The sequence below is a fragment of the Gekko japonicus genome, unplaced genomic scaffold (genome assembly GCF_001447785.1).
Source record: "Gekko japonicus isolate JY-2015 unplaced genomic scaffold, Gekko_japonicus_V1.1 scaffold558, whole genome shotgun sequence".
Lineage (NCBI taxonomy): Eukaryota > Metazoa > Chordata > Lepidosauria > Squamata > Gekkonidae > Gekko > Gekko japonicus.
Window position 1 is genome coordinate 392,500 of NW_015170908.1, and position 15,193 is coordinate 407,692.

Below are 15,193 nucleotides of genomic sequence, written 5' to 3' on the forward strand. Positions count from 1 at the left end.
GGACTAGGGAACAGGCAGGAGCACAGATTTAGCAAAAGTTAACACTGGCTGTGCTGGCATTTTGTAATTCCGGTAGATGTTTTAGATGATGAAGAAGAAGAGATTGGATTTATACCCTGCCCTTCACCTTCCCTTCTTCTCCTCACAGCAGATACCCTGCGAGGTAGGTGAGGGTGAGAAAGCTCTTTTTAGGACTGCTGTTGAGAGAACAGCTCTGAGAGAACTGTGACTGATCCAAGGTCACCCAGCTGGCTGCATGTGGAGGAGTGGGGAATCAAACCTGGTTCTCCCAGATTAGAGTCCGTGCGCCTAACCACGACACCAGACTGTTTGTTGCTTCTTTAATTTTCTGTGGAGTAAATAATTGTTAGGGTGTTTTTATCACGGAGTATTGTGATTTTGGATTGCATTTTACAGTGGGATCCCTTGGCTTTCTTTCTGCTTTCCAGAGGGGTCATGCCGCAGCTGCATTCACATTGTTTAACAAATACTTAACGTGCTTTGAGCGCACCGCAGTTTCTTGCAGAGGGAGGAGCTGAAGCAGGCAGGGAGCTGGAGCATAACTGCCTCTCTCGTGTTTTAGGTTTTGCAGGAGGCTACCAAAGATGCTGACCTGCATCATGTCGCCTGCAATTTTGTGAAGAAGCCAGGGAACATCTACTACCTGTACAGAAGGGCAAGCGGGCAGAGATACCTCTCCATCTTATCACCGAAGGTAGCCAAAATATGCTGCTAATATAAGGGCAGGCTGGGGTGGGTTTTGACCAAAGGTCTCACTGGCTGACAAGATCTTTTTGGGAATCCCTGCATGGAGGACATGAAGGCAACAGCCCCCTGCACCAGCAAGTGATATTATTATTATTATTATTAGTAGTAGTATAGAATCATAGAGTTGGAAGGGGCCATACAAACCATCTAGTCCAACCCCCTGCCCAATGCAGGACCAGCCTAAAGCATCTCTGACCAATATCCGTCCAGCCTCTTCTTGAAAGCTGCCAGTGAAGGGGAGCTCACCACCTCTCTAGGCAGCTGATTCCACCTTTGAACCACTCTGGCTGTGAAAAAGTATTTCCTAACATCCAGCCGATACCTTTCTGCATGTAATTTAAACCCGTTGCTTCGGGTCCTATCCTCTGCTGCCAACTGGAACAGCTCCTTGCCCTCCTCCCAATGACAGCCTTTCAGATATTTAAAGAGAGTGATCATGTCCCCCCTCAGTCTCCTCTTCTCCACACTAAACATTCCCAAGGCCCTTAGCCTTTCCTCGTAGGGCTCAGTCTCCAGACCACTGATCATCCTCGTCGCTCTCTTCGGCACCCTTTCAATTTTGTCCACATCCTTTTTGAAGTGAAGCCTCCGGAACTGCACACAGTACTCAAAGTGCGGCCTGACCAAGGCAGTATACAGAGGAGCTATGACCTCCTGCGATTTCGATGCTATGGCCCTTTTAATACAACCTCGATGCTTTGGCCCTTTTGATGATGATGATGATGGTAGTAGTAGTAGTAGTACTAGAATTCTGCTCTCCCTGAAGGGCTCAGGGCAGTGTACATCACTATCACACATGCAGCAAATTTAAAAAATAGAATAAATAATTAGTTACAGCTAAAATCAATAGACATTGGGGACTGCTGTCTTACAGTGTGTTTTGCTTATTGTCTGGGAACAGTGAGATACTCTTATCTGCTATAAGTATAGCCTTCTTAATATTTTTTTAAACATTTATTAGGAAATTCAAAATGTACATAACGTATAATTACTTCCCAACAGCGTTCATATAACAATTGAAATAAAAATTATACATTGCCGTTATATCTTGTCATCCCCTTCTTTAAACATCCGAAGGGAATGTCTGCCCTTAATTAGAAGAACATTAACCATAACAATTTTAGTCCTAAAATACAACTCTCAAAAGGGAACAAGGTCATGAAATTAAAAAAATATAAGCAATAGATTGTTTCAATGATGTATAAATACAGAAATATGTTGATTTTCCCCATAAAAAGAAACCATTTATCAAGCAAACTTTATTGACGAGCCTGAACAGATGCGTTTTGTATAATATCTGTAATTTTATCCATTATGAAATAGTCCCACAATTTAAGATACCATTGTTGCACTGTGGGGGGGGGGGGTCTTTTTCCTTCAATTTCCTCAGCCTTCTTAATAACCTGTGTCACACAACACAATTCCTTTTGGGTCACCTTCTTCAGGAGAATTGTTTTGAGAGTAGATCTATATCCCCTGTAGAGGCTTTCTGGTTCACAAGTCTTTATTCAGAGGTAGACTGCACCTGAACCTTGAGTTTCTATCATGGCTAATAGCTGTAGATCAATTTACCCTCTCTATATTGGATTTGAGAGAGAACATGAGAAGAATCCTGCTGGATCAGGCCATCCTGTTCAGTTTCCCACAGGAAATGGGCCTCCACGGGGTCTACAAAGCAGAGCACAGAGGCTGAAGTCTGTAGCCTCCTCCTCCCCCCCGCAACTAATATTTGGGCCTGCTCTGCCTTTGAAACGGGAGATTCCATTTAGTTGTCGTGTTAGACCTCTCCTCCCTGAAATGCTCTAATGCCCTTTTAAAGCTAGCGGCCTTCAGATGCCTTAAGTTAATTACACAGTATGTGAATCCACGCTTTCCCTTCCCAGACATCTGTCCTGTTCATTGCAAGCTGAAACGATCCTATCAAAGAGAAATTTTCCTCCCTCTCCCAAAATACTAGAACTTGAGGGCATCTGATGAAGATGATGGGCAGTAGGCTCAGGACGCACAAAAGTAAATGCTACTTTACACAGAGAGTGGTTAAAATGTGGACGTTGCTGCCAGAGGATGTGGTGATGGCCACAGGAATAAGCAGCTTTGAAAGGGGATTGGATAGATTCATGGCGGATAAGTCTATCAGTGGCTACTAGCCCTGGTGACTGAGGGGAACCTCCACATTCAGAGGCACTAAGCCTCTGAATCCCAGAGTCAGGAGGAGGCCACATCAGGGGAAGGACTTGGCCTCTATGCCCCGTTGTTGGCTCTCCAGAGGAGCTGGTTGGCCACTGTGTGAGACAGGATGCTGAACTAGATGAACTATACTGGAAGAACAGTTTTGCTTTCACTGCAGCCATGTGCTCAATGCTTGTGTTTTAAATGCCTCGTGGGAGTGATTTGCCTGGACTTGGATGGCCGAGGCTAGCCTGATCTCATCAGATCTCAGAAGCTAAGCAGGGTCGGCCCTGCTTAGTACTTGGATGGGAGACCACCAAGGAAGTCCAGGGTCGCGACGCAGAAGCAAGCAATGGCCAACCGCCTCTGTTCATCCGTTGCCTCGAAAACCCCACGAGGGGGTCACCATAGGTGTAACTTGACGGCACCTTCTTTCAGAAATGAATTGCAAGCCTTTGGTTACATGAGAGCGAAGATGGAGCTGGTGGAGGGGGGAGCTCAAGCGGACCCCTGTGGACTGTAGCCAGGGAGTGTCAGCCAGTGTTCCCTCTAAGCTGAGTGAGTGTGAGCTAGCTCACAGTTTTTTAGCCTCCGGCTCACGCATTTTTGTCTTGGCTCAGGAAGGAGGGCTCCAGAGCTAACTAATTCATGCAGTAGCCAAATCGCCCGCTCACAACTTTAATACCGGTTGCTCACAAAGTAGAAGTGTTGCTCACAAGACTCTACAGCTTAGAGGGAGCGTTGGTGTCAGCCATCTTTCCTATCTGCATGGCCGTGTCCCAGGGCTCTATGTCTTGGTCACCCGAAGATGGGACATGGCTTTTGTATAGCCATGACTGCCCCTGTCGTGATTTCACACCTCCTTTGTGACGCAGGTGTAGCGTTGTCACCGTTCGAGAAGGATGAAGGATGCCTCGATTTGGAAACAGAGTTGTGAATCCTGCCTTAGGCTTGAGGAACCCGCCTCTCGACTTTAGCGGCTCTTCTGTTGGAGGAAGGCTCCTTAGGGTGGAAGAAGTTTGCTTGCTCTGTGGAGTGGGGGAAGAGAGGGCAGGGCCCACACCAGATTCTTGGAGACCCTGTGTGGTTTCTGCATGCCGGGGAAAGGGGCCCCCTCGGGTGCCAGCGTGGTTACTTCTGACTGCAGATGGGAGAATCCCATTTTCCGAATGCTCTCTTGCTGGTAATTAGCCACTGATTCATGAGAGCAGCCTGGAGTCTTGAGAAAGAACAGGAAGCGATGGATTAGAGGAAAGGAAGTAATGGATTAGGCTGTAAAACAGAGGGGAAAATTGGCAGGAAGAGAGAAGGGGGGGGGGTGAGAGAAGCTTTTTCTGTGGAATTGTCATTGTAGAGCCCTGTGAGTGTATAGGTTGAAATTAATCAGTGGCAAGTCAATTTGGTGTGCCATCAGTGATAGAGAGAGAGAGAGAGAAAGATTAGTTCTGCAGAGCCTACAGCGGCCGCTTCTAAATAGAGGTTTTGCTTTGGTTTCATGTGTAAACTGGAGTGTTTGGGTTTTTTCCCCCCTGGAGTGGCATCCACATGCTGTTGTCCACTAATGGCCCGCTTTCCCCATTTCCCCCTGATTGCTGCAGTCTTTTATTTTTATTTCGTTATTTATTTATCAAATGTATACCCTGCCCTCCCAGCCAAGGCCTGAACCTGGTTTGGTATGACCTTTTGAGAGAGACTGCAGTCAAAGCATGCCACGTGGACAAGAAGTTGTGCATTCTTGATGCTCAGGCTGACACAGATGCCATTTCCCTTGCCCAAGGCCCTCTGTGGCCAGCATTCCCCCTCCCCACCCCCCAGACAATGCTCCCTCTAAGCTGTGGAGCCTTGTGAGCAAACATTCTACTTTGTGAGCGACTGGCGTTAAAGTTGTGAGCGAGTGATTTTGCTACTGCATAAATTAGTTTGCTCTGGAGCCGTCCTTCCTGAGCTAAGACAAAAATGTGTGAGCCAGAGACTAAAAAACTGTGAGCTAGCTCACACTAACTCAGCTTAGAGGGAACACTGCCCCCAGATAACTTTTGGGAGCTTTTTAAAAAAATGGTAATTGACATATTGCTGTACCAGTAAGATACAGGCAATGTGTCAATTACAGTGATATTGCTATAGCTTAAAAATGGTAGTGGGCATATCACTGTAGTTGTCACATTTTTTTTTTTAAAAAAAAAGCTTGGAAAAACCCTCCATTGAAGAAGAAGAGATTGGATTTATACCCTAACCCTTCACTACCCAAAGGAGTCTCAGAGCAGCTTACAATCCCTTTCCCTTCCCCTCCCCACAACAGACACCCTGTGAGGTAGGTGGGGCTGAGAGAACTCTTTCGAGGACTGCTCTTGAGAGAACAGCTCTGAGAGGACTTGTGACTGACCCAGGGTGACAACAGCAGCTGCATGTGAAGGAGTGGGGTATCAAACCCAGTTCTCCCATATTAGAGTCCATGCTACAAACCACGACACCAAACTGCCCTGGGAGAGGGTGGAATGGCAGCCAGGGTGGGCCTGGGACCAAAAAAATTGCAGAGAAAGCTACCATGCGGCCGCTGTGTCTTGCTGTGAGCTTGTCTTTTCTCCCCCTCCTGTACAGGACTGGGGCCCCAGCTGCCCCAGCGAGTTCCTCGGGGCCTACAAACTGCAGCACGACATGTCCTGGACCCCTTCGGACGACGTCGAGAAGCGAGAAGCCGAGCTGAATATCCTGGAGAAGCTGCTGAGCCAGCAGGCCTCTCTGCCGCCGTGCAGCGAGCCGAACTTCCAGGGCCTGACCATGTGAAGTCTGTTTGTGGGTGACCCAAACCGAGGAAGCTGGTGGGAGCGGCCAACGTTTCTGACCTGTACATGCAAAAAAAAAAAAAACGGGTCCCCTTTGAGCAGTGCGGTGTCAGGACTGCACAATGGGAGCGTCTGCACTGCACGGTTATCTCAGGCTGCTGTCTGGACGTGGTGGGATGGGCGTTTTCCCTCCCTGATCGATCTCTGAATGTGAGCAAACAACAGCTGCTTTTTGTTAGCTGAGGGTTGGGTTTTTTTAGTGTCCCACACAGTTCTTTTACAATCCCTGGGTGGACTCCACCTAGGAAGAGGTGTCTGAAGCCCATGGAAGATGCTCGCTAGAGAGTTGCCCATGTTGTGTATTGTATTCTGTTGCCAGATCTGTAGGGATCTCTGAGCGCTTCTTTCCGTTGATCCGGTCTGAATCCTGCCTTTCCTCCAAGGAGCTGAAGGGGCACACACGATTCTCCTCTGTTTTTCCTTCACGACAACCCTGTAAGGCAGAGGGAGGCTGAGACAGAGAGTGATTTGAGTTTCATGGGTGAGCGGGGATTTGAACTTGGGTCCCGCAGCTGTGGTCCCAACAGTAACAAATATGCCCACCTGTTTTTTTGAGCCACTTTATCCTGTGCTACTTTGAGATCAGGAAAAGCCTGCGTGAGTCGAACTCAGGCTTCTTGTGCTGTCTCCTGGGCTCAGGGTGCAAGCCAGGAAGACCTCCGTTCAAATCTCACTGCAGCCCATGCCAACCCGCTGTTGTCTTGGCCCCCATCACCAAATGGGGGGGGGGATGATAATACTAATTTACTTTACAGGGTTCTCGTAAGATGGTTGCAATAATGTGTGATGCATTCCAAAGACCTCAGATGTGGCAAATAAATTGCTAAACATTCTTCCTGCGGTATTTCATTGACATTGGAGTTTGTGGCAGTTACACAATGCGTCTGTGCAAAGTGCAGAAAAGGGCAACAAAAAAAGAACAAAGGGGTGGGGACATCTGTATGAGGAGAGTCTAGAGAGCGTGGAGCTTTTCAGTACCGAAAAGAACAACTCACTGGGGCTGGGACGTGAGAACAGTTAATGAATTTATGCATGGAGAAAAGGGACAGAGATAACGGGGAATTTCAGACAGGCGCTATGTCCCGGTAGGGAACCGATTCTCAACCGGGTTCTGGTCTGTCATTTCAGACAGAACCCGGTTAGGAATCGGTTCCCTACCGGGATCTAAGTGGCATTTCAGACACAGAAGCCTCTCTTCCGGTTAGGAACCGGGAGGGAAGCGATTTACCTGTCAACTGCTTCCGAGGAGTCTCCTGTTCCCTCTCCCGGTTCCGATACGCTTGTTTCCCGCCTTTTTTCGCCCGCGCGGGTTTTTTTTTTTTTTTTGAACGTTCGGCTTATAGCGATATATTGATATATCGCTATACCGGAACCTCTAAGGAGTCGCATTCCAATGGGATCATTATTGCGACCATTTGAGGTTCTGGTATAGCGATATATCAATATATCGCTATAAGCCGAACCTTAAAAAAAAAAAATCGCTCACCCGTGCGGGAAGAAAATGGCGGGAAAACAAATCGGTGCGTGTGTGAAACGCCAAACCGCTTCTTATCCGGTTCCTTTCCGGTAGGGGCAAGCTGTGTGTGAAACGGCAGCCCTGTACCGGTTCAACTCATAACGGAAGACTCCCGGCTTGAAACCGGGAGAAACAAGGTAATGTGAAATTCCCCAACTTTTTCCTCCCCAAGTATGAGAAGTCGGTGTTTGAAGTTGATGGGCAGTGAATCTGGGACAGAACGAAGAAAATAACTTCATTACTTGACAGATAACCCACTTGTGGAACTCCCTGTCAAAAGATATAGAAGTGGACAGCAGCTTAGATGGCCTTAAAAATGGGGTCTGTGGAATGCAGCTTATTTATTTATTTATTCATAGCCTCCACATTCAAAGGCAGTGTATCTTGGAATGCCATTTGTCGCAGGGCGTGAACCAAGAGAGGCTTGAACCCCGGCATTGCTGCTTCTGGGCCTTCTGGGGCAACCAGCCTACATTAGCCTATCAGGAGTCTCATTCCTTGCCTCTTTTTGGCTTGTCTCCTGTGTCAAGTTTTAGGGTGTGGATATCGAATGCGTGCTGGCAGTCGTCTGCAAATGATGCGCAGCTCCCTCGGGAAAGGGTTGGTTTTGCTCTTGCTTGTATTGAACGACTACAGAGGCTCCAGATGTATGATGGGAGGAAGGGGAGCAGTCCTTTATTTGTCATAAATGTATGAAGCATGCCTCAAATTACCTCAAATCTCCCCTTCTCTGTGCTTCCAGCAGACTGGTCCCCCCCACCAACCAGCATCCCTATTTTTCTTTGAATTGATCTTCAGTACTCTGTACTCTTTTTCAATTTCGGTGTTGCCCATCTGGTGATGTCCATGTGTAGAGTCGCCTCTTAGGTTGTTGGAAAAGGGTGTTCACTATGACCAGTGTGTTCTCTTGACAAAACTCTGTTAACCTTTGCCCTGCTTTATTTTGCTTTCCAAGGCCAAACTTGTCTGTTATTCCGGTTACCTTTTGACTTCCTACTTTAGCATTCCAGTCCCCTATGATGATGAGGACATCATTTTTTGGTGTTAGTTCTAGGAGGTGTTGTAGGTCTTTATAGAACCGGTCCACTTCAGCCAAGAAGATCAAATCAGTCGATCCTAACAGTAATCAACTCTGACTGTTCCCTGGAAGGCCAGATAATGAAATTGAAGCTCAAATACTTTGGCCACCCAATGAGAAGGGAGCACTCACTGGAGAAGACCCTGATGCTGGGAAAGACTGAAGGTCAAAGAAGACTGGGACGGCAAAGGATGAGATGGTTAGACAGTGTCATCGGTGCAACGGACATGAAGTTGAGCAAACTTCAGAGGACAGTGGAAGACGGGAAGGCCTGGCGGGATCTGGTCCATGAGGTCGCGAAGAGTTGGACTCGACTGTGCGACTGAACAACAACCACACTCTGTACTCTGAAGCATATTGAGACTTCATCAGACCTATTTTTCTTATGATGGCCTGTTAACTCTTTAAGATGCCACAGGTTTCCTTGTCTTTTCATAGAATCATAGAGTTGGAAGAGACCTCCAGGGCCATCTAGTCCAACCCCCTGCACAATGCAGGAAATTCACAAATACCCCCCCCCTCCACACCCCCGTTGTGAACTAAGCACTGATGCAGCCCATACTTCCCTCTTCTTATGACCTGCCTAAGTTCACAGCATCAGCATGGCTGTCCGATGGCCATCTAGCCTCTGTTTGAAAACCTCCAAAGAAGGAGAGACCACCACCTCCCGAGGAAGCCTGTTCCACTGAGGAACCGCTCTGTCAGGAAGTTCTTCCTAATGTTTAGCCAAAAACTCTTCTGATTTAATTTCAACCCACTGGTTCTGGTCCGACCTTCTGGTGTAAGAGAAAACAACTCCACACCAACCTCTATAATGACAGCCCTTCAAGTACTTGAAGATAGGTAACCATTAGGGGCTAACACAGCTGGCTCTGTGGAATAAAAGGTGGTTCTCATTCACAGGCCATCTTTCTAACTGGAACCCAAGGCAGATTACGAATCTGAAAAAGCTTTTCTGTTCGTAAATAGGTTACAAAACAAGGCAACAGCAGGTGATCAGTCAGCCGGTTACTAGATTAATTTCTTTTATTTATATGCCCCTTTCCCCGCCAGTAGGGACCGAAAACGGTATATCATTCTCCTCTCCTCTGTTTTGGCTTCACAACAGCCCTGTGAAGTAGGTTAGGCTGAGAGTGTGTGACTGACCCAAGGTCACCCACCAAGCTTCCATGGCGGAGTGGGGATTCGAATCTGGGCCTCCCAGATCTTAGTCCAACCCTTCAAACACTACACCACCCTGGCTGTCACGATAATGTTTGAAATCTTAACGGTAAAGGTTCCCTTGCTTGAAAGCCAGTAGAATCTGACTCTAGGGTTGCGGTGCTCATCTCTGTTTCCAAGCCGAAGAGCCAGCGCTGTCCGAAGACGTTTCTGTGGTCATGTGGCCGGCATGACTAAACACCAAGGTGCACGGAACGCTGTTACCTTCCCACCGAAGCGGTACCTATTTATCTACTTGCAATTTCTTGCTTTCGACCTGCTAGGTTGGCAGGAGCTGGGACTAGAGACGGGAGCTCACTCCGTCATGCGGCACACTCAGGTCTTGAACTGCTGAACTACCGACCTTCCACAGCCTGCAGTTCAGCGTCTTAACCACTTGAGCCACTTGAGACAAACTGTGCAGTTGGGCTGGGGTTGCAGAACACGGGAAAGCCCAGAACAGTGCGTGCCAACCTGTCTGTTTAAGGCAGGAAGACGATCAGCACAGGAAAGACTCTATCCCTAAGAATAGCCTTCTCGTGAGTTGAGCCATTCCACTGCAGCTTCACTCCCTCTATAAGAATGCCGTCCTGCACAATTCTGTTTTGCGCATTTTGTGAAACGACATAAGTGTACAGGCCTCTCAGGCACGGAGGTCACCCGGGGCAACTCTCCCTTTGCCTAACCTACCTCACAGGGTTGTGGTGTTAAAATGCAGGCAAGGATAATACCCCCTCCGAGCTCCTTGGAGGAAGGGTGGGAGAAAAATGTAGTAGGTCGAGACTAAAGTCCTGAGTAAAACTTCCAAAGGGATTATTTTTTCATCGTAATAGATGTCGCGTCTGACGCCGCTGACTTGTGTAGGTCCACAATGAAACAGGTTCTGCCGTGCTTTCTGCCCCTTTGGAATAAAAGCAAATGTTACGGGTACCAGTGGCCGGCTTAGACTGGAATGCAGGATGTTTTTATAGTTTTCGTTGCGGTTTTTGTGTAAGATAGAAGTAAACACTTCAGCCACCGCAATGCTGAACATCCATTGGCAGGAAAAGTACAAATCCCAGGGCTTTTGAGGCTGAGAAGGTGGAGTCTGGGAGATAAGGGGTGGATTCTCAAAGGTGGTGGACTTAGTGTGTGTGTGTGGGGGGGTCACAAGATGGCACGTAATGGGTTCAGGGGACACAGCGGGGTTGTGCCATCATGTAGGGGTGGAGCCTAATGGACATGGGGCGGAGCGAAGAGCAAAACCTCTTGACGCAAGTGAAAAAAGCGTGCCTCCTTAGTTCTGTTTCCTTACCCCGAAGTTTTACACCTTTCCCAGGACATTCCGAGGATCAAACCCACTGACATCAGGCATATATTTATTGAAGGAATGGGGAAGAGGGGAACTGAGATCATGCTCAGTCTTTGCACCGTCCTCCCCATCTGCTTGCAAGGAGCCTAGCACGCACATAAGTGTGCCCAGTCTGCACAACCTGTCCCTTGCCTTTTGCTCTGTACAGTCTAGGCCGGGGTCCCCGACATGGTGCCCACCAAGTGTTTTTAGAAAGTGGGTGGAAGCAGGTGAGGCTCTTGCAAATTAAAATAATGCTTTTTCAGCAGCAGCAGCAGCAGCAGCAGCTACCTCCACAGGGTTTTATCCTATCTCACTCCTCTTCGTGTACTTTACAATAACTCCCTTCTCCCCTGCATTTGGGCTTCCTCTGTGTGGTTGGCTCTGCCTCCTGCAGCAGTAGGGTTGCCAGACCCACAGTCCAGCCAGGGGATCCCCTGGTCTTTGGGGCTCCAATATGCCGCCGGCTAGCTGGCTGGCTGGGGATGTCTCACCCCCATCACAATGACGTCACCCAGAAGTGACATCATAGCGTTACCGATGTCAGAGGGGTGACGCTCTAGTTTTTTTCGATAAACTCTATGGTTTTGAGGGCAAAAACCCATAGAGTTTTGCCCAAAAACTAGAGTGTCACCCCCAATGTTGGCGACATGATGACATCACTTCCTGGAGCCCCTTCCCGGGAACAGGGTATAGCCTGGCAACCTTATGCAGCAGCACGCATACAGTCAGAGTTAGGGCTACACATGTGCCACCTGTCCTTGTTTTCTGTCCAATCGACATCTTTCTTTTTGCCCCCGCCTAAAGTTTTGCTGGCATGAGTTGCCAGATTTCCCCCTTCTTTATCAGCAAACCTAGTCCAGGTCTATTGACATTCAGTCCTAAACAGAGAATCTGGTAGCCTTGCAAAGTCTACAGTAGCAAAATAAAACAAGTCCAGCAACACCGCAGAGGCTCATAAAGGTTTATGTGGGAACAAATGGTGTTAGTCTTCAAGGTGCCACTGCACTCCCGGTTTTATTATCCTCAGCAGAGTTACACCCTGTCAAGTCTGTTGAAGTCCATGGGCTGAGAAGGGTGTAACTCAGTTCAGGAATGCACTGTAAATATGTTAAACGCTGGGCGGTGAATGTATCGCCTCTCTAATGCACATGCATGACTGCTTGGGCATTTTGAAGTCCACGGGTTATTTTACACCTGATGAGGCTGATTCCGTGCCCTCCAGCTTAGCAGGCAGACATGTGTCTTCCTCTCCTCCCAGTCCTTATGCCCAAAATCACAGTCTCCTCCCCACATTGCCGCAGGGCTCTGCTCTACTTCTGCCCGGTGTTTTGCTTTATTCGGCAACCATCTATTTTCTCTAGCCCCCTGTGGTGTTTCTTCTTTCGGATAAAAATATACTAGGGGAAAGAAATAATTGCCCTACACAATCGATCGTTCGGAACTATAACACAGCAGCTGCAGTGGGTGAAATGGCAGGCTCCGTGCGGCGTTGTCCCTTAATGCGTGCACGGACACGGATGTGCACTAAAGGCAAGACACCTCCACTCCCCGCTTTTCGACTGAAAGTCTAGAGCAGGGGTCCCCAACTTTTTTGAGCCTGCGGGCACCTTTTGGAATTTTGACACAGCGTGGTGGGCAAGTCTCCCTCTAAGCCTGTGGAGTCTTGTGAGCAAAGATTCTACTTTGTGAGCTACTGGCATTAAGGTTGTGAGTGAGCGATTTGGCTTCTGCATAAATTAGTTTGCTCTGGAGCCCTCCTTCCTGAGCGAAGACAAAAACCTGTGAGCTGGAGACTAAAAAATCTGTGAGCTAGCTCATACTGACTCAGCTTAGAGGGAACACTGGTGGTGGGCTGCTGCAGGAGGCAGAGCCAGTCACAAAATGGCCGTTACGGCTTGGCTTACCTTCAGTCGCACAGTGAAGAGCCTTGTGTTATGGCAGCAGTAGCTGCCGAAACAACATTTAAAAAAATATCAGTCATATCTCCGGTGGCCAATCTGAAACCTTACTGGGCAAAAGTGTCACCAGGCCCTGCCTACTTTCCAAGAGCATTTGGCAGGCACCAGGAAAGGTGTTAGCAGGTGTCACGGCACCCACGGGCACCTTGTTGGGGACCCCTGATCTAGAGAACCAGATTCTAAACAATGCAAATTCCAGTAACAAAGTTGCTGAGTAACTACTCAAAAAACGAAGTTTGGACAGATATTTTCCCGCCTGTTTTCAACAGAAAGAGGAGACATACTGGAGCATATTTCAGCATAAGCTTTTGTGAACGAGACTTGACTTCGTCAGATGCATGGAGCATATGCATGGGTTATGTATGCTGAACAGGGCTGATTTGTCCATTAGGCACGCCTATGGCGGCAGAGGTGGAGGGGTGCCAACCAGCCTTGTTGCTGTCCTACCTGTGCCAGATCTGTGGGCAGCCTGCTTCTTGAGCAGGTGGGTTCTTCCTGCTGGGGGAAGGGGCAGGGAGGGGAGGCAAGGATTGCCCTTTGTGTGGGAGAAGGAGAGGGGTGATGGTTTCTCCATGGGTGCCAACCAGCCTTGTTGCTGCCCTACCTGTGCCAGATCTGTGGGCAGCCTGCTTCTTGAGCAGGTGGGTTCTTCCTGCTGGGGGAAGGGGCAGGGAGGGGAGGCAAGGATTGCCCTTTGTGTGGGAGAAGGAGAGGGGTGATGGTTTCTCCATGGCAGGGGGCAGCTTTCCCTCCCCTGGCGAGGGCACCCCAAATTCTGATGCTGAAATAAAATTCAGCTAGCCTTTTAAAGCGCCACGATGATAATTCGAAGTAGGTGGCTGTAGCAGCAAAATAATGCAGAAGACCACTGGCACCTTAAAGCCTAACAAAACTGTATCCAGTAGGGATTTTTGTGAGTCAGAGTTCAGGAATGCATCTGATAAAGTGAGGTCACAGCAGAGGGATGCTGGAATGAATTGGGCTCGTCTTAGGGTTGCTAACTCATCGGTAAATTCTTGAAGATCTGAGGCTGCATCCTGGGGACGGTGGGGTTTAGAGAGGGGAGGGGCCTCAGCAAGGTACCATGGCATAACGTCCATCCTCCAAAACGGCCGTTTTCTCCAGGGGAACTGATCTTAGCAGTGCAGAAACCGGTTTGGTGTAGAGGTTAAGTGCGTGGACTCTAATCTGGGAGAACCGGGTTTGATTTCCCGCTCCTCCACTTGCAGCTGCTGGATGACCTTGGGCAAGCCGTGTTTCTGTCAGAGCTGTTCTCTCAAGGAACAGCTCTGGGGAGAGCTCTCTCAGCCCCCACCTACCTCACAGGGTGTCTGTTGTGGGGAGGGGGAGGGAAAGGAAGTTGTAAGCCGCTCTGAGACTCTGAGTGAAGGGCGGAGTAGAAATCCAATATCTTCTTCATCTACAATTCCGGGAGACTTCCCGGCCCCGCCTGGAGGGTGGCAACCGCCAAGACTCCTGTTCATTTTGCTCGCACACGGCTCTCCCTTCCCAGCGTCCGCCGCCACTGCGCTTTTCGAACCACCGGTGGGAAAGGCGTGTTTAAAATTCTGTAAACCCAGCACCTCTCGCAACACTTCCCCAATGCACCGATAGCAGAGGGCAGCGGGGAACTCTCCGCAAGAGCCCGTACAGCGCAGGCGCCAATCCGCGCGGCTCTTCCGCCCATTGGTTCTCCCTCCCTCGGTCAAAGGGGAAAAAAAAGTTTTCCCCCCTCCCCTCCCTCTCACGCCCCGCCTTTGCAGGGAGCGCGGTGACGTAATTGCGCCCGCCCTTGCTGTGCAGGCGAGGAGACCCCGCAGTGAGCTGCCAACGCCCGGCGAAGGGAGAGAGAGCGAAAGAAGGGGGGGGGAAAGAAAAAAAAAAAGGCGAGCGGAGTTCGGTGAGGTAAGGCGCTCTCTGAGGCGGCGGCCGGGCGGGCCCGTGAGGCGGAATAAACCGGGAGGGGGTGCGTCTCTCTCTCTCTCCCCCCCCCGTCAGATGTAATATCGTCGGATAAACTGAGGCGGGGGTGTGGGGGGGAAAGAGATAACGTGTCCCTTCCCCCAGAGCGGTTGTGGTAGCGGTGGGGGAGGGGTGACCGGAAGCTCTCTGAGGGAGAAGGAGGAAGAAGGAGAACCGGGCGGGGGAGGGGAGAGGAGAGCGCTCGGTTCCCTTCGGTGGACGGAGGGCCGGCGGTGAGTCGGGCCTCCCTTCTCGTCTGCGGGCAGCGGGGCCGGCCCTCCCGCGCCTCTTCCCCCACCCCCTGTTTTCGGCCTTAACTCGCCATAATGGGGGTGGTGGTGGTGCCCTTTCGTCCCCCCCCTCGCT

At 49.5% G+C, this 15,193-nt stretch overlaps 2 protein-coding genes across 4 annotated transcripts in view; both read left to right on the forward strand.

The window, feature by feature from the left end:
* LOC107116690 (chromosome unknown open reading frame, human C1orf50) overlaps window positions 1-6,585 on the forward strand; it is an 11,258-nt gene extending 4,673 nt beyond the window's left edge. Inside the window, exons 2-3 of the mRNA XM_015418658.1 lie at window positions 584-715; window positions 5,536-6,585. Of these exons, the coding sequence (XP_015274144.1) occupies window positions 584-715; window positions 5,536-5,721 (318 nt within the window). The 3' untranslated portion in view covers window positions 5,722-6,585. The remainder of the gene's footprint in view (window positions 1-583; window positions 716-5,535) is intronic.
* Window positions 6,586-14,662: 8,077 nt separating this feature from the next.
* CDC42 (cell division cycle 42) overlaps window positions 14,663-15,193 on the forward strand; it is a 20,384-nt gene continuing 19,853 nt past the window's right edge. The window contains exon 1 of one of the 3 annotated variants that reach the window (XM_015418675.1): window positions 14,663-14,770. The gene's annotated coding sequence lies outside the window, so the exon portion shown is untranslated. Of the gene's footprint in view, window positions 14,771-15,023; window positions 15,061-15,193 lie in introns of those variants that run through there. The other 2 variants (XM_015418673.1, XM_015418674.1) reach the window with 2 other exon arrangements.